Source organism: Grammomys surdaster, unplaced genomic scaffold (genome assembly GCF_004785775.1).
Source record: "Grammomys surdaster isolate TR1022 unplaced genomic scaffold, NIH_TR_1.0 203, whole genome shotgun sequence".
Taxonomy (NCBI): Eukaryota; Metazoa; Chordata; class Mammalia; order Rodentia; family Muridae; genus Grammomys; species Grammomys surdaster.
This window is the reverse complement of record NW_021604648.1, coordinates 1,052,263-1,075,111: the sequence shown is the minus strand read 5'-3', so window position 1 is coordinate 1,075,111 and position 22,849 is coordinate 1,052,263. Positions and strand designations below refer to the sequence as shown.

The window sequence follows — 22,849 nt, the reverse complement described above, 5'->3', positions numbered from 1 at the left end:
ACTGATTGTTTTGTTGGTTTTGAGACAGGGTCTTGCTGTGTAACTTGGTTGGCCTCAGATTCCAGAGGTCTTCCTGCCTCGCCTGTTCTTGTGCTCCTCGTCTGCAGTCAGCCCAGCCTGGCATCTGCTGTCAGCAGAGAAATTCGCTCCCCGCACCTTAGCTCAGGCATTCTCTCCCTTCATACTGTGTTCAGACTCCTTCTTCATGTTTCTCTCTAGTCCTTCCTTGAAGTTCCCTTCCAGGGATTCCATCCACATATGGTCCCTCTGTCCAGACCCTAAAGAATCCCTAAAGCTCGGTGATCCGCTTGCCGTATATGGGCCTCTCCTGCCTCCTCAGGAGAGAGTGGATAGAACCTGCAAAGCGCGTGCTAGGCTGCTGAGTGCCTGTTTTGTTTGTTTGCTGTGCAGCTCCCCTAAGCAGGAGCATGATAGTATGTAGAGGAATGGCTGCTACATGTGGGGACATGTATCCCTCCTTGGACAGTTTCCTTCTGCCCAGACCTTCAGGGTTATGTGCTGTAGCAACTCTGATAAAGAGATTCTTTAGTTCTTACTAATCAAGATGTTTGTTCAACCTTTTAAAGTCAACAGGTGCTACTGTGCATATGTATCTCCACCCCCTCTGCCCTGAGCCCTAGGCCTGGGCTATACAGATAAGGCCCACAGGGTCTGGGTGTGGATGCTGGAAGGTTGGCTGAATCAGCCATGTTAGCTTCAGCTCCAAGGAAGATAGGACCCCACGGCAGCTATAGGCTGTGTGTATGCCCTTCCTCCTATGGCTGGCCTCACTCCCACCCCAGCTCCAGTGAAATTCAGCTAGCTTAGCTCCCAGCACTCACTGAAGCCTCCTGGACCAATTGATTCAGCTTACTAATGGCTGCTTTCCCCATGTTCCCAAGCTCCAAACCTCATCTCTGATGCTGGGTAGGTCAGTGTTTACCTCTCTTCTATCTTGAGTCCTCCGTGAGGGCAGGAGCCATGTCTGTCTGTTGTCCACATGAGCTGATCGAGAAAGTAGGTCCTAAACTTGTAGGATGCTTGATGAGCCACCAGCAGAAGTCTGACGGTCATTTCATGGACTGAGAAGAACTATGCAAGTCTCCAAAGTAGAGACTTAACTTCTAACAGGTTAACAAAGGTCTGGTTTTAGGATTTGGCAAATGATCAAAGACCATTGCCTCTGATGAGAGGCACATAGTGAGACCCTAGCTCATAAATAAAGGTCAAGCTCTGTTTCCATCTGGCTTAGCCTCTTAGCCCCCTTACACTGTAGCAGAGGATAAAAGAAAATATAGCGTAAGCCACAACTAGTGACCCAAAAGATCTGTCTGTAGCTACAGCCAGAGCACCAAATGGGACGATTGTCCCCTCTAAACACCAAACTCTCGGGATCTTGGGATGAGGCACACAGAAGCTTAAAAGTCCCTCAGAGAACCCAAAGGATGTATACACAGCAGCCCACGGCCGTTGGTTCTAGTTGAGTGATCGAAGCGTTTGCTGCAGAGGCTGTCTCCTCCCAACTGATGTAACCCAGGTCTTCATGACCCAGTCCTCCCACCCACTGGTCTCCTAGCTTCCCAGCCCTCATCTTGACCTGGCCTGCCTGGGGTTTTGTATTGAAGCTCTAGTCCATGCCCCCACAAGTGCCTAGTCTGGAGCAGAGGGCAACACTGGCCTCTTGATCCTTCCTGGCCTGAAGTGTTATTTTAGAAGGAAGAACTACAAACCAAAAATAACACCCTTCCTGTTTGCCTTGACCTCCCCAGAACACTGAGTTGTACCTCCAGACTCTGCCAAGCATCCCAGCCTGACACTGCTTGTTCTTGGTCACCAGGGAGGCCTACCTAAGGGCCTGCTCGGCTTGTCCACCTTCCCTCAATGCTTAGAGATCTGAACTGACAGGAATAGTCCTGACTATTTGCCCAGCCCCCCTGGTCATGGTTAGGAACCTGGAGAGAGACACACAGCTCTCGTTGCCTTTATCCCACTGTTTTTCTCTGCGCTATGGAGGCAGGAGCTGTTCCGTTCATTTCTGCCTCCATGTGACATGTACTGCTCTATAGAAAGAACGACGGGATTTCTGAATGTGCTCGTCCTGGAGCCTCTCTAGCCTGTCTCCTGTTAGGCTTACAGGGTACAGGCGGGGGTGGGGCAGGTGCTAGAGTCTCATTGCTCCACCAGCATGGGAAAGGCTCATGGGTTTGGGGACAAGAACGAGATCTCCCCATAGGGCGGGCCGTGCACTTGACGCCAAGCACACGCCTGTGGTGACGGCGTCCACTTCTTTCTGTGCTGTCTCTTCCCTACCCTAGGGGCCTTTCTCTCAGCCTGCCAGGCGGCTTCGCTGCTATATAGATCTGAGCCCCTCAGCACAGGAACCCAACAGGATGCAAAAAAGGGGAAAGTGAATGAAAATGACTGTCTCTGGTGGCTGCTCAAGCAGGATTCCCACCTGCCTCAGCTCTGCCACTCAGAACTGCACAACTTTGAACTAATTGTACCTGACCTGTGTGGAGAAAGGTACTCCTACCTTGTGATGTCATGGCAAGGGTTCCACAAGACTGGGTGTGTGAGGTATTTGCAAACCAGGTGCCTGGAGAAATGTTAGTCAAAGGACCAAAATCACTCACTGCAATGCTGTATCCTCAGTACTAATCTAGCTGATTTCCTTCTCTCCAGGATAAGAGTGAAGCCACCAGGGGAGCCCTCGCCCAAAGGCCTTGTCGCCCCAGACCTTACACCCTCCCTCCCAACCTTCCTGAGGAAGAGACTCGCAGGATTGCACGGATATTTTCTTCCCAGTATTCCCAAAAGACTGATGAAGCCTGAGGAAGGCGGCTACCAGCCAGCCTCTCGGCTCGGTTCAGCTTGCAAAGAGACACCAGGTCTGTTTCCCTCAGCATCCTCAGGCCACTATTGTCACTCTATTCCATGGGTATCTTGAGACCTAATCAGCTAAGACCAGAGGTGTGTCCCAAACCACCTAGCAGCTGTCTACCAAGCCCTCAGCTTCCTCTGTACTGAGGCGACAGCTGGAAATGAAACTCCAGCACCCAAGTGTCCTGCTCATCTTCTGACTTTGGGGCCTAAGGCGGCCTCTCTGAGCAGAGAAAGCAGTGTCCTTGACACAGCCTACTGCTGACCAGAGCCCACGCTCTGCTTGAACAGGACAGAAGATTTTTGCCGTAAATACTGGAAGAAACATGGAGTACATATGTGCACAAATGAGAAAAGTCCAGGACCCCGTCCAGCTTGTATATTTGGGAATGAGGTATTTTTATAGATATAAATTATTTTATGATGTATTGAATTAATCAATAGAACAGGAGAATCGCCTCCTTTAAAACTGTAGTCAATTATCTGAAACCTAACCATGTCTTTAATGTAATATTTGTTTTTACTCAGCTCTGAAATTCATTTTTCTTGCCTTTGTTTTAATAAAAGTCTGCCATTTGTATTTGTGTACAAGTGGTTTTTTTTTTGGGGGGGGGGGGTCACTGGGAAAAGGTATTGGAGTTCATTTGTACTCCTAGCTGCAGAAAGAAGGGTACAACCATCACTCGGCCATCTGCAACATGGGACCAGGGTTGCCATGAGACTTCCAAGTTCTTCCATGTGTCAGATTGGCCCATGTTAGAGTGACACTAGTGTCCTTTGGTGGTTTAGGCTTTTGCTTGCTTGGTTGGTTTGTCTTTTTGATGGCCCTTTAAATCTCTCAGCACAGTGAAAGTCCAACCATGACCTGGTCCCGTGTTACTCAGGAGGGTACTTCTGTCAGAACACAGCCACTTGGACAGCTACCACAGACAAAGCCCTCAGAGGATGACTCTGAAGGGGCACAGATGTCCAGTGCCAGCTGGGTAGTGAGGGTGAAAGGACACTGTTTATCATCCCTGCGTGTCATTTCTCTGAATCCTCACAACATCTCTGATGCCCCTCCCACAGTTAAACTCAAGGCCGAGGAAGTCAGATACATGGCTTCTGTAGAGGTAGAAAGTGCATCAGGACCCAAGCCATACCCAGAGATAAGGGCTCTGACCAAAGCAGGGTACAGCCAGTAAGTACCTTGAATTAGGGCAGTCTCAGGATGCTGCATCCAGGGAAGGATCCCTGAAAGAAATCAGTACTGGGGTAAAGCCCAGAGAATGGGCCAGGTCAAGGACAGCTGCAAAGAGAACCAGAGAATGTTCTGGGCCATGTCAGTGAGTGTCCAGCCTAGCTTAAGTCTGTGGCTCTGGCCTCATTGGGAAGGCACAAACACTTAGACGCTGGCTTCATCCAGTCGCTGTGGAGATCAAATGGGGCATTTCTGAAGATGCTTTGCTGGTACTTGGCACCTAGTGGAAGCTGAGAAATGTCAGCTCTTCCCACTCTTCCCAAGCACCGGGGTGAGTTAGTAGAGGCAAGCGTGCTGGATACCCAAAAGGCAGAGCACTCCAGCTTAAGGGCCAGCCATGAACCCTCAGCCCAACCTGCCCCTCATATTTCTGCTCCTTGAGCTTCACCCTGCAAACCTACCCAGTCTCTAGCCAGAGGCTGGCCTTGCCACAGGCCTCCCACTTAGCCAGAACAGAGCTTCCAGTACCTGGAGTTCCACATCCCTTGAGGTAAGAAACCTCCAGGTTCCAGGCCTAAGGGGTAAAGCCTCGGGTGAAGAGGATCACTGCCAAATCCCGTTCCTGTAAATAACCTGAAGGAGTCAAGTGAGAAGAGGGCCACAGGAGGGAGGGCACGGGCTGCAGACAAGGTGAAGGTCTGAAACAGACGACATGCGCAGTGTGTTATTTACCAATCTCTCATCTCAGTGATAGCTCTGAGGTGACTTGACTTGCAAGTTGTACAACACATTTGTCACCACAACCAGAATGAACCCCGACCTCCACAGACGCCTGGAAACAGTGTTTCTGGTGACAGTGTTTCTGAAACAGTGTTTCAGAGACTGTAGCAGCCCACCTTAAAACTTCCAGCAGGGAATTGACTCCAGCTAGGCCTAGTCAGCCAAGCTCTCCTCCCTCTGGGTTTCTCCAGAACCGGCTGCCTCTAGTTTGACTTCTACTTGTAGCCCTGCCCCCACCCCCACCCCTACAGTCCTGCCCACCTCCAGATTAATAGCCTGGTCCAAGAAAGAGAATAAACAATCCGGATGTCACAGCACCCACCCTGCCATGGCTCTGTGCTCAAGTTCCAAACTGTCCTCTTCCTTCTCTGGCCTATCTCCTCTCCCCTCTCCTTTTAGTCTCCCTTCGATGTCACCCAGCTCCCAGCTTCAGCTGCACACAGTCCTTAACCTCAGCGCCTGCAGATGGACCAGCCAACAGTGGTTGCTGCAAGGGATTCTGCTGACCCTGACCCATCTCACTCCGGCCCCAGCACACCCATGCCAAGGGCCATGCCATGAGGAGCAGTGACTGCAGCAGATAGAGCCAAAGTGTGTTATAGGTTACCGGCAAGTCAGGCTTGCCCTGTTGTAGCTGTGTGACCTTGGGAAGTTACTGTCCTTGACGTTCAGTTTTCTGCGTATTGACACGTGAGGGCTCTACACAGTATGTATCTAATGATACACACTACAGTGTGTAACACCTCCATGAAAGAAACCAGCCACAGGAGGCCATACATTCTGTAAGATCCTACTCAAACGAAACATCTAGAACAAGCCAATTAAGGAGCAGAATAAAGATGAGTGGCTGCCTGAAGCCGGGAAGGGGGAAGGGGTGACTTGGGTTTTTTGTTTTGTTTTTTGGGTTTTGTTTTTTGTTTTTTTTTGTCTTTGAGCCCTGATGAAAATGTTCTGAACTAGAATGTAGTGGTTGGCCAACCTGACTGTACTAAGCATTATTGTGTGCTCTACGTGAGCAAATCTATGCAAACACATCTGTTTTCCTTTGTTTCTAAGTTTAGGATCCTGCTTTAGTAATACCTGCTTCCTAGGGGTATAGGAAATATAAGCGATGTGCCTAAAATATCAAGCATATCTTGGCAGCAAGCTGTCCTCTACCTTCTCAGCCCTATCTCCTCTCTCCTCTGGAGGAGAGTGTCAGGTCTCTAAGAAATGAAGCCTGTAATCATTGCATAGGATCCTGGAGAGCCCCTGTCCTAAGAGACCTTGACCTCTGGGCTCTTAGAGGTGGCAAGTGCTGTCACACACCATATCTCCTGGTCACCAAGGTATCCCTCCTCTTGAAAGCTCAAAGGAGCCACAGTAAAGAGCCCCAGGTCACGGAAGCTAAACCAGATCTGGAACTCACTGGTCCCCTCCCCGCAGCCCGCCTCTTGTCAAGTGATCAGACTGTCAACTAGCTTCTCAGAATTAGGTTTCAGGTCAGCTGGTGCATAAGGCCAGTGCCGAGCCAGAGGCAGCAGAGACAGTGTGAATGGTGAGGAGGGGCCATCAGATCCTGCTGCTACCTAATGGAATGGAGCCTTAGGGTGCCCTACACTACCTGACCTTGGCTAGACTCACAGGTAAGACCCCATACCTCTCCTCAATTCTCCCTTATCCCCTGCTCCTCTGCCTGTTCTCCCTTCCGTGGATGCTCACAGCCAGGAGCTGCCAGGAATCACTCACCACAGTGTGAGAGACAGAAAGTGAGTCAGTCTAGCTCCCGTCTGGTAAAGATAAAGGAACTGCAGCCCTGAGGAAGACCTTGACTCCCACATCGGTGTGACTCCTCGGGACTCCCTTGTCCAGCTGACTCCTCTGCTGGGATCTTACAAACGCCAGATGAGAAGTGTCCGTCTCCTTAGGCTCAGGATCCCCACAGAGCACAAAGGCCTCTCCAGCAAGGGTCCTGGAGCCCTTCCTGGGTAGAGATGAGGAAAGCACCTCTGGCCTGAAGCCTGGCCTAGAGCCTGTGGTCACTCTGTCCAGTGGCTTCCTTGATGCCAATGTTTTGTTGGAGAGTTGGGTTGGGCAGTGCAGGACACACTCAGCAAACACGAATGGGCCTGTTGACTAGAGTATCTCATGTTGTGGGTACCCCAGTAGTAGGACTGTTCTCAACTTCCACCTCCATCTGGTGACAAAGGTCTGGTGCCTGACAGGCTTTCCCAGATAACAACTAAGGTACAGGAAGAAGGAGGTTGGGAAGCCCTGACCTCAGGGAGTTTCTTACTATGCAGGTCATTGTGGCCTCACCCACATACTCAAGTATGTCTGTCCATCCTTTTCTATTTCTGATGGGTAGCTTGGGGGTACTCCTTCAAAACTTGGGTATACCCAATTGCAAGCTCTTAACCAAGCTCAGGCCTCAGTGTCTCTTCAGAGGTCCTTTCCAGCAGTATCCTCCTCACTGGTGTTAGAAGCCCATCTCTCCCTTCTACCCTTGCTGCCTGCACCAGCATGCTCTGACAGCTCAGCATCCCCCGGCCTCCACCCCAGCCCCGTATTTTCCACTAGACTAACCTTGGCATTCACAGCCCTCTACCAAAGGGCCCTGAGGTCATCTTTGACCTCATTTCCTGCCTCCTCATTTTGGTAAGAGTGCTCTGACTTAGGGCCTTCCCTACAACAGTCTTCACAGAGAAGGCAGGTAAGTTATCTCGTCCCTACCTGGAGGCTCCGACAGAGCTAGAAAACAGTCACAGAGAGTGAGGCAATACTACAAGACAGTAGAGTCAGAAGTAGCAGAGGACAAAGTGGGTATAAGAGAGAAGCCCTGATTGACAGGGAAGCAAAAACTCCAGAGACACACCTGGCCTCAGCAGGGAGAAACCTGCATTCAGTACCCTCTGCAGGACCTGGCTCAACACCAACATCGCCTGAGGTTCCCTCTAGCAGAAAGGACTCTGATGTCACAGTCCCAGACAGCGGCTATACACCGGTCCTTTGCCTGTCTAACCTCAGTGTTTCTCTCCAAAGCAGAGCAAAACACAGGGTTCTTCTACTAGCACCTGAGTGTCCCCAGACAGGCTTTGACGAAGGGATTCTAAAGAACTTACCCCAAGGGTCTCTCCAGATTCAAGAGCCTTAGATTCAGGCTGTCCAGTCACCCAGAAGCCTAGCTCTCTGGAGCCAATTCAAGGCTTGGGAGAAGAGAGGCCACTAGGGTGCCATGAGGAGAGCCAGCTGCTCCCACAGTACATTCCAGGCCTGGGAAGGGAAACCAGTGCCTCCCTGCTGGGAAGGAGCCAGGCCTTGCTGCTCTTCTGTAGGGCAAAGGGGAATGAGGCCTGAGCACGTGGAGGGTATTTCTCTAAACACGCCTGTACTGCTGTTCCTCAGCCAAGTTGGCTTTAAAGGCTCTGGGCCTCAAGCCTCAATCTCCAAAGAACCTGTCCCCCTCCTCAGGCTTGTCTCAGTTTACAACTCAGACAAGAAGACAGGCTGAAGGAAGAGCCTGGGAGAGCCAAGGCCTGACTACACCTACCCACACAGAGCTTAGCCTCTCTGGGCCCATGAATTCCATATGGTTAGTGGACCTTGGTAGTCGCCCAGCCTTCTCCAGACTCATGTTTGGCATTATGAAGCATTTAGTAACTGCTGTGAATGCTCAACAAAGGCAAGACCCTGAGGAGCCAGGTTACCACACTGACTAGACCTTAGGTGGTAGAGCGAAGACAGCTTTATTGCCTGGCCATCAGAAAAAACAGACTGGAGTCCTATGACCAGTGATCAGTCAACCTCTTTCCATCCTTTATTAAAATAATTTACTTATTCATATTTTATATGTATTGATATTTTGCCTGCATGTGTATCTGTGTAAGGGTGTCAGATCTTGGAGTTACAGATAGCTGTGAGTTGCCGTTGTAAGTGCTGGGAATTGAACCCAGGGACTCTGGAAGAGCAGTCAGAGCTCTTAACCGCTAAACCATCTCTTCAGTCCAACATCTTTCCATCTTAAGCCTCTATTTTCTCATCTGTAAACTGGATTTAAATACTGCCTTGCTTTTGCCAAAGTGGTTTTGAACCTAAAATTGACTAAACACAGGCTTGGACACCAGGGGCTGGTGACACTAAGCAAGCTAATGTCTCTAAGTCTCGGCTACCTTTCCTGACAGGTGTTGAGGATCACGAGTGATGACATGTGGAAAGTCCCCAACTGCAGGGGCTCCACAGCCCAGCAGTCAGGCCCTCCTACTCTGAGCTTCCACAGAACCAACACCAGTGGTTCTCAATTTGTGGATCGTGACCCCTTTGGAGGACGGTATCAGATATCCTACATATCAGATATTTACACTAAAATTCATAACACTAAGCCGGGCGGTGGTGGCGCACACCTTTAATGGACTTGGGAGGCAGAGGCAGGCGGATTTCTGAGTTCGAGGCCAGCCTGGTCTACAGAGTGAGTTCCAGGACAGCCAGGGCTATACAGAGAAACCCTGTCTTGAAAAACCAAAAAAAAAAAAAAAAAATAACAGTAACCAACTTACAGTTATGAGGTAGCAACAAAAATGATGTTGTGGTTGGGGGTCACCACAATATGACGAACTCTATTAAAAGGGCACAGCATTAGGAAGGTTGAGAACCACTGCTCTACAAGTTCAGGCCCTGCTTCCCCGGGGCCATCCTCATTTTTCTACCTGCCTAAAACCATTTAAGACTTAGCCTGCATTGATCCTCTTGTTCCCCTACAAGCAAAGAGTCAGCTCTTCCCCTCTCTCTCCCCTGATAGCTCCTCTGCATCTATGCTGACCACAGTCCAGCTTGAACTAAGTTATTTCTGGGCACTGTCTAAGCCAGCCCTCAAAGCCTTCTGGAGAACCTCCAGATAAACACACATGGGTTTTTATTCTGGGATGCCAAGCACAGAGCTCTGTGTGAGATGGGGTCTCCTCAGCACGCGCTGGCACCTACCAGGCTGAATCCCTGGATTAGCTCAGTGGCAGAACATGAAGATGGAGTTAAACAGATATAAGAGGAGACCTTCCAATAATATCACCATCTGTTTTTCCGACAAATACAGCACTCTGGACGGGCGAGGCCCCTGTGCTCGGAGACAGGGCATCCGAGGGGGAAAGTGCATCAGACACAAGGCTGAGGGGTGATTGATCGGTGCCGTGGCATGAGAGTGATGCTGAGTTCAGGGAAGGACCTCTGAAGAGGTGGCATTTGAGGAGGAATGTGAAGGAGGTGAGGAGGAGGCAATCTGCAGGTGCCTGAGAGAGTTGTATTCCAGATGATGGAACCCAAGAGCTCCCATGTGACTAAAGCTCAGTGAGTAAGTGAGGAAGTGGGGAAGGGGAGCCCTCTAGAAGAGCCCTGACCAAGGTGCTAAAATGCTTTTGATAAGATGAGAGAGTCAGTGGACTGTCTAAAAACTAGGAGAGTGACAGATAAAGGCTGGGATGTAGAACTCCAGTGGAGAACACTTCCTGCCTCCGCTACTTAGACCCAACTTTCCGGAGTTGGTGTATAGCTCCGTCTACTTTAGTGGTCCTTAAGATACAATCAGGGCTGGGGATGTAGCTCACCTTAGCATACGCAAAGCCCGAGGTTTGATCCTTAGCACCTTGTAAACTGGAGGCAGCAATGGACTTGGGAAGTGAAAGCAGGAAGATCAGAAGTTCAAAGTTGTCATTGGCTACATAGAGAATTTGAAGCCGTCTTGCCCAACAAGAGACCCCACCAAAAGAGAAAGAGGGGGGAAAAGAAGCATGAAATGATTTTCAGTTTTGCCTCAACCCTTCCTCAGGGCAGACACCATTCTTCTGCACTAGGACCCAGGCTTCCAGACCGGCACGCAGCAGCTGTGGGTTCCGGCCTCAGCCCATGTCCCACGTACTTGTCCCCACTCCCTTCGCTATCTATTTGTTTGTCTCACTAGAAATCAAGCCCCTTGAAGACAAATCCAACCAACCCTGTTCCATCTGCATCTTGCCTTACCCATGCCTAGGACAGTGGTCAAGAAATAGCTGACCAGTCAGTAGTCATTCGCTCAGCATGAATTAGCACAGCAGCGCCTTCCCAGTGACAGCATTTCTCAGGAGGAGATGACAGCAAGCCTGAGTCCTTGGTTTCTGAAAGTATAAGTTGAGGAAGCATCACAAAGGAAACCAGAGTTATATACATATGGCCTTGTTCCTACCCTTTGATACCTAAATGTTTCCTATTGATGAACTGAAATTTTATATATTTTTATTATATATTAGTTATATATATATATAATATTTATATTTATCAAATGAATGATATATATCAATGATATAGACGTATCTATATTCATACACACACATACACACACACACACACACACACACACACACACACACACACACACACACATATATATATATTCTTATTGGCCCAAGAAAGGGTAAATGCACCTAAGCTAAGCCTTAGAAGACAGGACCACAGCCCAGATTTCCTAAACACTGGCCCAGAATCCTGTTTCCCTGTAGGGAAGGGGGTGCACACTGTTTACAATTCTATGAGACTGACCCTGGCCCTGGCCCTGAGAATGGACCATTAAAGGGTGTAGGACTTCAGCACACCAAGAGAGTGTCTGAGTTGGTGAACCAGTAGATGCGCACTGCCAAGAGATGGCCTCAACACAGAAGGCCTGGTGCACAGGCCTAGTTATAAGAACATAGGGCCACCTGTGATGGTGTGCCAGTTTCCCAGCACACCTGAGCTAAACTTCACTTTAAAAGATCCCCTGAGTAACCAGCAGAAAGTGCACACATCAACACACACACACACACACACACACACACACAGAGGGAGACAGACAGACACATGTCTGCCCTGGCATTGTTTGTGTATTGCCTTGACCTAAGACTGATTCTGTCTTCAGCTGAGAAGAGTCTCCTCAGTGACTTGAGTGGGAGGTGATTCAAGCCAGGCAGAGCAACTGTAAACCACCCCAGACAGCAGAAGCACTCATGGGTCAGACCACGGACCTCAGGCCCATTGGGAAATGGAGGACAGCAGAGTACTAAGGCCAGGTTCCACCAACAGACCACCAACTGGGAAACCTTACAGAGACGGGAGCAACCAGCACTGAGGAGGATCTGCCTTTTTTATACAGAGGAAGGTATAGCCAGGCCAGGCATGGCAGTGCAGGAATACAATCCCAGCATCCGAGAGCCTGATGCTGGGTGATTTCAAGTTCAAGGCTGGCCTGGGAAATTTAATGAAACTTTTGTCTCAAAAATAATAATAGAGTACTTGGTATATATCTCTGTGGTAGAGGTTTGCCTTACACTAGGCCCTAAGTCCAATCCCCTACAGGGGTGGTGTATATTCAGGCATCCTTTTAAGGAATATGGTTTAGTCAGGATGAATGAGTGTCTCCCTGAGTCACAAGGAATGTTCCCCTGTTTTGGAAAGTGGGATGAAGCACCTCAGAGAGGCTTGATCAGTGGGGAAGCATCAGAACCCTGGGAGAACACAGTCAAGGCCAGGCCTGCTGCCTACAAAGATGTCAAGCTATTCAGTGACGATACTACAGGCCCTATCTGCTACCCCCCACCACCTTAACCCTCTGTGCAGAGTTGACAGGGATTGTTAGGTGTGGTATATGAACCAAATTCAGGCAGGTTAAGTGTGACAGTACCCAGGCTTCTCACTTTGTAAAGCCCCTTCAGAGTCCTGTGGGTCTCTGGAAACGAGACAGAGCCAAGCAGCCCAGACTCCACTGTTCCCCTGGTCTATCTCCTGCAGCTTCCTCCCGGAACTGAAGCAAAGGATTGCCAGGCAACCTCTTTCCTTCAACTTCAATAGGCAACAAAGGAACCAGGTCCATCCTTTGGGACCATGGTTGGGCTTCAGCCGTCAGAAGTACCTCCCACAACAGCTGTGAAGTTCCTGGGGGCCGGAGCTGCCGCCTGTTTTGCTGACCTCCTCACCTTCCCCCTGGACACTGCCAAGGTCCGCCTGCAGGTGGGTGCCTTTGGCCAGTGGTTGTGATTCACGAGGAAGAAGGGGCTGCTTCTACAGCATCAGCCCATGTGCCAACATGCTCTTCCTCACACAGAGCTGAGGGAAGGCCACCCCCTACACTGCCTTGGTCCCCACCACCATCCCTCGTGACCAAACAATCCAAATACCTTGACATGAGGTGGCAGGGCTCTTTACTGCTTAGCCCTGCTATGTAAACCATAAAGTGGAAAATAAAGGTAAAGAAGTAACGGTGTGGGCCTCTAACCATCTATTTTAAGACAGGGAAAGCAAACCGGCCTCTCTGGTGTGGGTGGGCCGAGATGCCACACCGAATAAGAACTGCTTTGTGAACTGCAGCATGCTGCACACTGAGCCGTTTTCACCCTGATTTGATAATCATGCTAGTCCCAAGACCCTACAGGCATCCTGCACGCACAGCCGCGCCTCCCCGGCCACCCATCAACTCCTCAGGCCCTGTTCTTGTTCCCCAGATCCAAGGGGAGAACCCAGGGGCGCAGAGCGTGCAGTACCGCGGCGTGCTGGGTACCATCCTGACTATGGTGCGCACAGAGGGTCCCCGCAGCCCCTACAGCGGACTGGTCGCCGGCCTGCACCGCCAGATGAGCTTTGCCTCCATTAGAATTGGCCTCTACGACTCTGTCAAGCAGTTCTACACCCCCAAGGGAGCGGACCGTGAGTGCCAGAACCCGAGGACACCAGGAACACCTGTGGACACTTAGGGGTGGGAAACCTGGTTAGCAGCTGGAGTGTGGGTCAAGGACATGGAGTTGGTCCACCGAGCAGAGTAGGGGAGGGGCAAGCTGATGACAGACACTGGTGAAATTCTGACAGTGTCAGAGACTCCTAGTTCTCTCTGCCTGCCCCAGACTCTAGCGTCGCCATCAGGATTCTGGCAGGCTGCACCACGGGAGCCATGGCAGTGACCTGCGCCCAGCCCACAGATGTGGTGAAGGTCCGATTTCAAGCCATGATACGCCTGGGAACTGGAGGCGAGAGGAAATACAGAGGGACTATGGATGCCTACAGAACCATCGCCAGGGAGGAAGGTGTCAGGGGCCTGTGGAAAGGTAAACTTGGCTTTTGCTCCCTGAGGGCCGAGACAGGGAATCCAGAAAGGAGGCATCCCCAAAGCATGGTTCAACATCATGAGAACACTCCAAATACAATACACCACACACTGGCCACAGGATGTCAAATACTGTCCAGCTTACCAGTCATCACCTGCATAGGCCACCCTGGGAGAGAGTCAGAAATGAACATCCACTTCTCAGGGATTTATTTCAGAGGATCTAAGGAGGCCAACGCAGCTTATGCCACAAGAAGGGGGCCAGAACACAGGCAGGAGGTGGAAAGCCGTGCTGGCTCCAAAAAGTTCCTGGTCTCAAAGGCCAAGGTGTGGAGATAGAAGGGCGGAGGGCCTTCAGAGGACAGAGAACAGACAGAGAGGCAGGGAGGAGCACAGCTGTAGAGCCCGTTGTGGTGAGTGAGGAGACTTCCTTGGGGGTGAAGACTGTAGACTTCCCTATGTATTTAGCCCTTGGCAAATGCCAGGATCCCTCCTTCTCTTAAGCCACCATTCCCATGATCCCTTGCAGGAGAAAAATGGCCTTGTGATGTTTAAGGGTAGGACACCTCAGTGTGTGGGGCAGCCCTCTACACTGTATGCTGAAGATGGTGGCCCAGGAGGGCCCCACAGGACTGCCAGGGAAGTCCCTCGCTGGTGTCCCATGCCCTGCCTATCCTCTTCTCAGTGAAACCTGCCTCCTAGGGCCCTGTCATAATCTGTCACTGTCCTGGGGCCCAGCCTCCTTCCTCCTCCCTCCTTCCTCCTTCCCCGCTTCCTGGGTCTGAGGGAGGCATGTTGAAACTCTGACAGAGTGCAAATTATGTTCCACATGTAGCCAAACCTTGTGTTTCTGTTTGTGAAGATGCAGGGGGTTTAAAAGCTGATAACTCCAGAAGGAAAGGTGGGATCTGTGGCTGAGGTATGGTCCCCTGGCTGAGACCATTGCTATAAGACACTGTACCCAGGGAGCGTTGCATTCCTCAGTCCCCGCTGCCTTCCTAACAGGGACTTGGCCCAACATCACAAGAAATGCCATCGTCAACTGTGCCGAGATGGTGACCTATGACATCATCAAGGAGAAGCTGCTGGACTCTCACCTGTTCACTGGTGAGAGTGGGTAGAGAAACAGGAGTGGGTATTACCCAGAGGTGTCGGGGACCCCAAACAGACAGAGAGAGGAGCAGTGCCCAGTACAGGGTTGTAATGAGGAAAGAGGCCTAGGCCAGAAGCAGAGCCCCAGGTTCTAGGGCCAGCACCAGACTCTGTATCTGTGACAGGCACTTGCCCACTGACTTCAATTTCCTCAAAAAAAACGGTCTGTGGCTTTCTTACTCAGAGCTGCTGCTGAGTAAGTCCTGCTAACTTGCCACCACTAACCAAGAGCTCAGCCTTGAACACTGCTCCAGAGGTCAAGGTTACACCGGAGACCCAATGACCACATCTGTACCCCATGCACACCTGCTGCAGCCCGGGATCTGTGCTTCCCTCCCCTTCTACAGACAACTTCCCCTGTCACTTTGTCTCTGCCTTTGGAGCTGGCTTCTGTGCCACGGTGGTGGCCTCCCCAGTGGATGTGGTAAAGACCCGATACATGAACGCTCCCCCAGGAAGGTACCGCAGCCCTCTACACTGTATGCTGAAGATGGTGGCCCAGGAGGGCCCCACAGCCTTCTACAAAGGGTAAGCTGTCTGTCACCTTCTGCTGCCAGCACTCTTTCCAGAAAACTTGGGTTCTTGCCCTCCTTGTCTTCTCTTCTTCTCTTCTTTTCCACCTTTTTCTTTCTCTCTGACTGAGTCTCATGAATTTCAGGCTGGCCTAGAACTCACTATGTAACCAAGAGTGACCTTGACATTCCATCCTCCTGGCTCTCCCTGTGAGCACTGTGTTGTAGGCACACACCATCCCAAGTACTTACAACAGAAGCCTTACTAAGAAAAAAGTAGGCCCAGGCTACGTAAAATTATTATTTGTCTTCAAATATTTTGGGCAGAGAGGTTTTTCCCCCACCTGCTGCCCTGACCATTCACCACCACACTCACGGCAGCAGAAACGCCATATTTACTACACCAACACTCAGGGCTCCTGTGCCTTTCCATAGAAGGCCTATCCTTTAAAAACTTACCATTAATGCCATAATGCGCGTGCATGTGTGATATGTGCCCAGGTACCTTGCTGCAGCACATGTGGGGTCAGAGGACAACTCTGTGGAGTTGGTTCCCTCCCCCAACCTTTACATGGCTCCAAGGTCAAATTCAGTCCAAGGGTGTCCTCCTTTGCAGCAGCACCTCAGCCCACTGGGATGCCTTTCCCTCGACATCTGCACAATCTAAATCTTAGCCACCCTTGCAGACTAGTCCCAATGCCAACTCCTCCCTCACACTGTCACACGTAAGTTTTCCCTCCTCCCATGAGCCTCGGTAATACCATTTGATCCACTTATAAAAAGTAATCCCACCTTTTACAAAATTAAGTTCATCTTCATGCCAGTTCACAAGCCCCTTGGAGCTAAGGCTGGCGGCTCATCCGTCTTTTATCATCTGAAGATCCAACCACAGATCAAGCAAGATCGTGTGGGTTCCTCACTAGCATCCCGAGAGCCAAGGTACTTTATGTCTGTTGTATAACACAACAACACTCTGAACTGGGTAGTAGCTCCCACACTGCACTTCAAAATAGTAACTTGTCCAAGATCACAAAATAGCAGGGCTCTGGCTCCGAGGCCACACCCACTGCGGTGCTGCTTACCCCAGTGGGAAGGTCTCTGCTTGCCTCCCACCTCAATGCCTTTAGCAGGTCTTCTCTGGTGTGTAATGTTAAGTTGAACCCAGACAGACAGAAGGCACTGGAGATTCTCTGTCTGGGACTAACATACTTAACGTGTCACCTGACACTGCTTGGCTCAGTGTCTTCAGCTAGTGCCTCAGTTTCCTGTGTGCCGGGCTCTGGCCTTTGGCTCCCTCGAAGAGTCACAGATAAGTAGGTGACATTGATGGAGCAGTGCTGTCCCCCAATGACTCAGATAACCATGAGACTACCCTATAAGGAGGTTACTGCTACACACTCTTATTTTAGGTTCTTTGAAACAAGGTTTCAGGTTGTTCAAACTGACCCCGAACTCCTGATCTTCATGGCCTTCTCAAGTGCCAGGATCACAGGCATATGTCAGACCCCAGCTTCTATTGTCCTCACTTTCAAGATGAGGCACTGGAAGCTGGAGGAGCTAGGAGTTTAGCCCAGGTTTGATTAGACTCCAGAATTTGGATACATTGCCACAGCCCTTGTGAAGGTTTAAGAACAGCCATGGCCAGCTATGTATGGTGGCTGAAGCAGGGTGTTGCCTTGAGTTCAAAGCCAGCCAGAGCTACATTGTAAGGCTCTGTCTCATACCCACCCCACAAAGAAAATGTCACGGCATGTGGCTGCCATGCCCAACTGAGTCCTGCAGCATGAAGAACCACCCTCCAGCCCGGAAACGGACAAGGAAGAGTCCAAGCTGAGGAAAAAGCAATGCACTTAAAGGAACAGGAGAGGGCCTGGCATTGTCAGAGCATGCATGGTAACTTGCTGAGTCTGGGAGGAACCGAGCGGCCTGAACAGTCAGAGTGGCCAAGATGAGGGACCAGAGGATGGGCTCTTCCCTTCCTCTGAGAAGCAAGCACAGACAGGTAGACACTTTCTCCCAAGGTACTCCAGAGGCCCAGAGAGCTTTCTGGAGGTGAGCTGAATCTGATGCCATGCTCCCTCCACCCTACCCCCAATCCACTTATTGAACCCTAGTTAGGCCTTCTCTGGGTGGAAATCTGGATGCAAATGAGCCTAAAGCCCATAGCTAGCATTGGGATGAGTTGGCCAGCAGTGTGTCTCAACCCTCCAGTGGTATTTACCAACTTTGTGGTTTGAGTTACTCAGCTTCTCTGGCCTCAGTATCTAGCAAAGGATCTGGCAGCCAGGAGTGTGGGCACACAGACCTCGAGAGTTAACTTCCTACACACTAACCTGCCTTAACAAGTTAGCTTTCTTTCCTTTTCTGATTCCAACTTCTGCCTAAATCCCTTCAGTACAGAGACCAAAAATGAAACAGATCTCAGAAAAGGCTTGTGACAAGCAGTTTCATTCCGCCAGCATGGGGACAGTATCGTAGGTGTGCTTGTGCCTCCTAATCTGCTTCTGCTCACGTAGTAGCTGTTTCTCTCCTCAGATTCATGCCCTCCTTCCTTCGTCTGGGAGCCTGGAACGTGATGATGTTTGTAACCTACGAACAGCTGAAGCGGGCCTTAATGAAAGTCCAGGTACTGCGAGAATCTCCATTTTGAACAAGGTGATCAGGCCTCTTGGTACTTTCCTCATAAAAAAGGCTTCCTGGAACGGAACAAAACCTCTCTGCCCAGGGGATGCAGACCCACACACATTACGGAACCCTGCACTGTTGCTGTCTTGAGAAACTGAACTAAAAGAGGAAGAGACTCTTGGTCTTCCATGTTTCATCCTAAAACACCTTTGTTTTGCACTGACCTGATGGGAAATAAATTATATTAATTTTTAAAACCCTTCCGGTTGGATGCCTAACATTTAGGCAAGAGACAACAAAGAAAGCGAGAGCCGACCCCCTTGAAATGTAGGATTAAACAACACATAATAAACAGGAAAGGCCACAGGCATTGGGAAGATCTGCCCACTGTGTTGTCCTTGAATCAAACAAAATGGCCGGAGGGACCCTTCAGCTTCAGCACAGAGCTGTGACTTAGCCTTCTCAGTCACCAGATGACTTCCCCTCTCCGTAATGAGTCTGCCAAGCAGGCTCCATCAGGATTCTTCGGAAAATGAGAAAGGAAAAAGAACACATTGACCCTGTACAAATGCATCCTGCTGGGCCCACGGAAGACACTGGAGGATGGAGTGTGTTCAGTGGTAACAGTCCTTCACTGTCTGCCTCCTCAGCGTATCAGGAAGATAGAAAGCGAAGCAGGCATGGCCGAACTTTCTAACAAGACCCGTCTGCAAATGTAAACACGAGGACAATGCTTTAGGAGAGATTCTGTCCAGAGAAGAAGCTTGAGGAAAATGCAGTTTGTAGTGGTGAAGCCATGCACACCTGGACCTCGTGGGTAGGACCGTGGGTTACTGAAGCCACCGGACCTGCTGCCTGGTGACATCAAAGGGCTGGGGGAAGGGCACTGCCTGTCCATCAGTCCAAAGTAGCAGGACTCAGAATCTTTAGGGAATTGTTAGGACTCAGTAAAAGAATTTCCACCTCAAGGGCAAGACTGAGAACAGCTTCTCTTCTGCCTTCTCTCGGGGATTTTCTCATCTCAGGTCCTACTTATCAGGCTCCTGGCCAGCTGCACCCCCCCACACTTCCTCCGCTTCTCTCGATGCCTTTGGCTGCAGAGCCCTTGCTCTACCTGTTAAGCCTTCAGCCTTCCTCCTGCAAGAGGGGGGGTGGTGAAGTACAGGACCAACTTCCAAGCTTAAGACTGTGCATCTGGCAACGAAGTAGCTCAGTGGGGTCAATTCATGGGCCCCACATGGTAGAAGGACAGAACGGACTCTTGCAAATTGTCCTCTGACCTTCATATGAGTGTCCTATGCAGGTGACTGTACATACGTACAAACATGATAAAGACGGAAACAAATGTAAAAAAATAAAAATAGAAAGTTCTACCAAATATGATGGTTTAAATGAGATGCCCCCCATATGTCTCAGGCATTTGAATACTTGGTCCCCAGTTGTTGGTGGCTACTTGGGGAAGTTAGAAGATGTGGCATTTTTGGAAGAAATGTGTCACTGGAGACTGGCTTGGAGAGTCCAAAGATCACGGCACTCCGAGTTTTTCTGATTTTTCGTTTTGAGATGTGAGTTCTTATTAGCTACTCCAATTGTCTGCTGCCCAGCCTCCTCACCATGAGGGACTTTTATCCCTCTGCAACTGTAAGCCCCAAATAAACCTTCCTTCTGTAAGTTGTCTTGGTAACAGTGTTTCACTACAGCAACAGAAAGTAACTAAGACAGTGCACATCTTTCAAACTGTCTTACACTGCCATATATGTGACAGTGTCTTTTCCTGCTTCTTAGGAGGTTGGTTGGCTCTGATGAAAGTTAGAAGGGAGAGGCAGGTGGATTTCTGAGTTCGAGGCCAGCCTGGTCTACAGAGTGAGTTACAGGACAGCCAGGGCTACACAGGGAAACCCTGTCTTGAAAAAGAAAAAAGAAAAAAGAAAGAAAGAGAGAGAGAGAGAGAGGGAGAGGGAGGGAGGGAGGGAGGGAGGGAGGGAGGGAGACAGGAAGAAAGGAAGAAAGGAAGAAAGGAAGAAAGGAAGAAAGGAAGAAAGGAAGAAAGAAAGTCAGAAGGGGGCTTCAGGCTGGAGATGTAACTCATCTGGTAGAGTGTTTGCCTAGCCCTGAGTATGATCCTCAACACACCATAAACCAGACATGGTAATGCTCACCTGTGATCCCAGCACGCAGGAGGTAGAAGAAGGTGAACCTAGGCTAAATAGTAAATGCAAGGTCAGCCTGAGACACCTGAGAGTCTGTCTCTTAAAGAAAGAGGAAGAAGAGGAGGAAGAGAAAGAGGAAGAAGAGGAGGAGGAGGAGGAAGAGGAGAAGGAGGAAGAAGAGATTGGGGGGAACTAGTCTCCAAGCCTATCCCACCTCACTTTGAGACACCTAGCCACAGAAAGCCCTTGCGTCTCAGTGTCCTCTCAGAGGTATCACACACTGTTAATCCCACCAGGCAAGAATAAGATTGTTGCCATAATTTTGAGCCAAATTTGAAGCTAGCTTTATTTAAATCCTGGCCAGAATGACAGGACTCTGGCCAAGTCCATTCCTAGGTTCTCAGAAAAGGGCGATGAGTGACATTTTGCAGAGGCTTCAAAAGGCAAGCCCAAAAGGCTATCATTTGCCCTACTAGGTCCGATCAGGGGCAAGCATACATATTTCCTGCCTACATACCTCCCTCCTCCATGTGATCCAGCACATCCAGGAGGTGCAGTTGGGTCAAACAAATTTGTTTAGGGGGAGCAAAAACATACATAATAGCCTCTGGCATTTAAGGAAGTATCTGTCCTTAGACAAGCTGCCTACAGGTTACAGGCATTTTTGTTTCACGGATCTCTTAGGCACAGTAATTAAAACTTAAAATTTAACTTTGGCTATCACAACACCTGCCCCACTAGCAGGTGAATGTTGATCAAAACACACCTTGGGGTTTGCCAGAGAGATGGCTCCGCAGTTAAAAGCACTCGATGCTCTTGCAGAGGATCAGAGTTTGAGTCTCAGAACCCACATGGTGGGCAGCTCACAAACACCTGTAACTCCAGGTCAAAGGGATCAGACCCTTTCTTCTGTCTTCTTTGAGCACTGCTTGCATATGGTGCACATCCGCACATGTAGGCACACACTCATACACAGAAAATTCAAATAAATAAAAAAATGTTTTAAAGTACAGGAGGAGCTTAGTAATGTCATTTCTTCCTTCTTTGCCCAGGCTCAGCATCCTCCTAAATTCCAACTGTAGCTTGACATCATCTTCATATACAAAGTAAATAGTTGAAACAAAAGCAAAGTAAATTATCATGGTTTACTGTCCCTCATAGCTTTCAATCCAAAAATCTGTACTTAGAAGATACTCTTTCTATTGACTTAACCAACATATGCAAATCACTCAAACTCCTGGTCTCTCTTCCGGAAGTTCCTGGGACTGGAAACTGTCTTCTATATTAATTTCTATGTTATTAGAAGAGGAGATTATACAGATGGAGAAGAGGTGGTGGGGCGAAGGGGGAGCAGGAGAAGGAGGAAGAAGATCTGAGAGGTTGGGGGTATTCTTTGTTTAGTTTTTGACACAGTTTGATGTAGTCCAGACTGGCCTGAATTTACTATGTAACAGAGGGTGTCCTTGAACTACTGATCTTCCTGCCTCTGCCCCTCCAAGTACTGAAATGCCAAGAGTATATCACACAGCCTGGCTCTAAAGGATTTTGGTGGAGAGGAAGATGAGGCAATTTTGGGGTCCAGCCTTTAGGAGAAGGGAAGACTGATGAATAGTCTGGGGGCCCCTGGGCAGAGCACCAGGCTTCTCTCCCGAGTTCTTCAGCTTGCTGTTTTGTTCTCAGAATCAAACTCAGGGATCTGTGCTAGGCAAGGATGCTAGCTAGCATCTGAGCTCCATCCTCTGCCCACTTAAAAGCACAGGTTGAAGCAATTCATCTAAGGGTCACTCCAAAGATCCTGTACCCTTGTAGTCCTGGCTTCAACTTCTGCCACCAGGAACTGATGTGAACTCACCCACAGAGGCCCACCCAGGGAGTTGGATTCCCAAGTTCTGGGACCCCAGCAGCCCTCATGTGCCTATCCTCAGTTGAGTCATTCCAAAGAAATCCAGAGCCTGGAGAGCCGGCTTAGCAGTTAGGGCATGCAGTGCTCCTGCAGGGAACCTGAGTTCAGTTCCCATGTCAGTGGCATGGCTACCTGTGATTCCAGTTTTAGGGAATCTATATCCAATGCTTCTGGCCACCACTCACATGCATGTGACGTGTCCCCTCCCCACAATACACACTTTAAAATAAATCAAATTAAAAAAAAAAGAGCCACGCCTTTAATCCCAGCACCTGGGAGGCAGAGGCAGGTGAATTTCTGAGTTGGAGGCCAGCCTGGTCTACAGAGTGAGTTCCAGGACAGCCAGGGCTACACAGAGAAACTCTGTCTCGAAAAAAAAAAAAAAAAGAAAAAGAAAAAGAAAAAAAGAATTTTGCTTTTCCTCAAACTCTTCTAGTACATCAAGCAGAAATGAACCAGTTTGAACCTAAATTCAACTACAATACTGACACAGTAGAACACTGAAGAACATTGGCATTTTTCTTTCATTTTTTTTCCCATTTGTTTATTTGTTTGTTTGTTCTGTGTCTTTCTATGTAGCCTTGGCTGTCCTGAAAC

The 22,849-nt window shown here is 49.6% G+C and overlaps 2 protein-coding genes across 4 annotated transcripts in view; both read left to right on the top strand.

Moving 5' to 3' along the window:
- Positions 1-3,460, top strand: part of C2cd3 (C2 calcium dependent domain containing 3) — a 92,617-nt gene extending 89,157 nt beyond the window's left edge. The window contains exon 33 of the mRNA XM_028770639.1: positions 2,683-3,460. Within this exon, the coding sequence (XP_028626472.1) occupies positions 2,683-2,832 (150 nt within the window). The 3' untranslated portion in view covers positions 2,833-3,460. The remainder of the gene's footprint in view (positions 1-2,682) is intronic.
- Positions 3,461-6,355: 2,895 nt separating this feature from the next.
- On the top strand, positions 6,356-19,870 carry Ucp3 (uncoupling protein 3). Of its 3 annotated transcripts, none has more exons than XM_028770673.1 (7): positions 6,356-6,465; positions 12,605-12,823; positions 13,315-13,516; positions 13,711-13,911; positions 14,916-15,017; positions 15,410-15,590; positions 18,110-19,870. In XM_028770673.1, the coding sequence occupies exons 2-7, from the start codon at positions 12,698-12,700 to the stop codon at positions 18,222-18,224; spliced, it is 927 nt and encodes a 308-aa protein (XP_028626506.1). In that variant the 5' UTR covers positions 6,356-6,465; positions 12,605-12,697; the 3' UTR covers positions 18,225-19,870. The 3 variants fall into 3 exon arrangements, with proteins under 3 accessions (XP_028626506.1, XP_028626507.1, XP_028626508.1); XM_028770674.1 differs by having other exon boundaries at positions 6,371-6,465; positions 12,665-12,823; XM_028770675.1 differs by lacking the exon at positions 6,356-6,465 and adding an exon at positions 10,044-10,072 and having other exon boundaries at positions 12,665-12,823.
- Positions 19,871-22,849: the final 2,979 nt, after the last annotated feature.

Bases quoted from the DNA above. Each gene is read 5' to 3' on its own strand.
- Ucp3 (XM_028770673.1), top strand. From the start codon at position 12,698: ATGGTTGGGCTTCAGCCGTCAGAAGTACCTCCCACAACAGCTGTGAAG. The intron at 13,517-13,710 runs GTGAGTGCCAGA...TGCCTGCCCCAG, and splicing joins CACCCCCAAGGGAGCGGACC to ACTCTAGCGTCGCCATCAGG. The intron at 15,591-18,109 runs GTAAGCTGTCTG...TTCTCTCCTCAG, and splicing joins CCCACAGCCTTCTACAAAGG to ATTCATGCCCTCCTTCCTTC.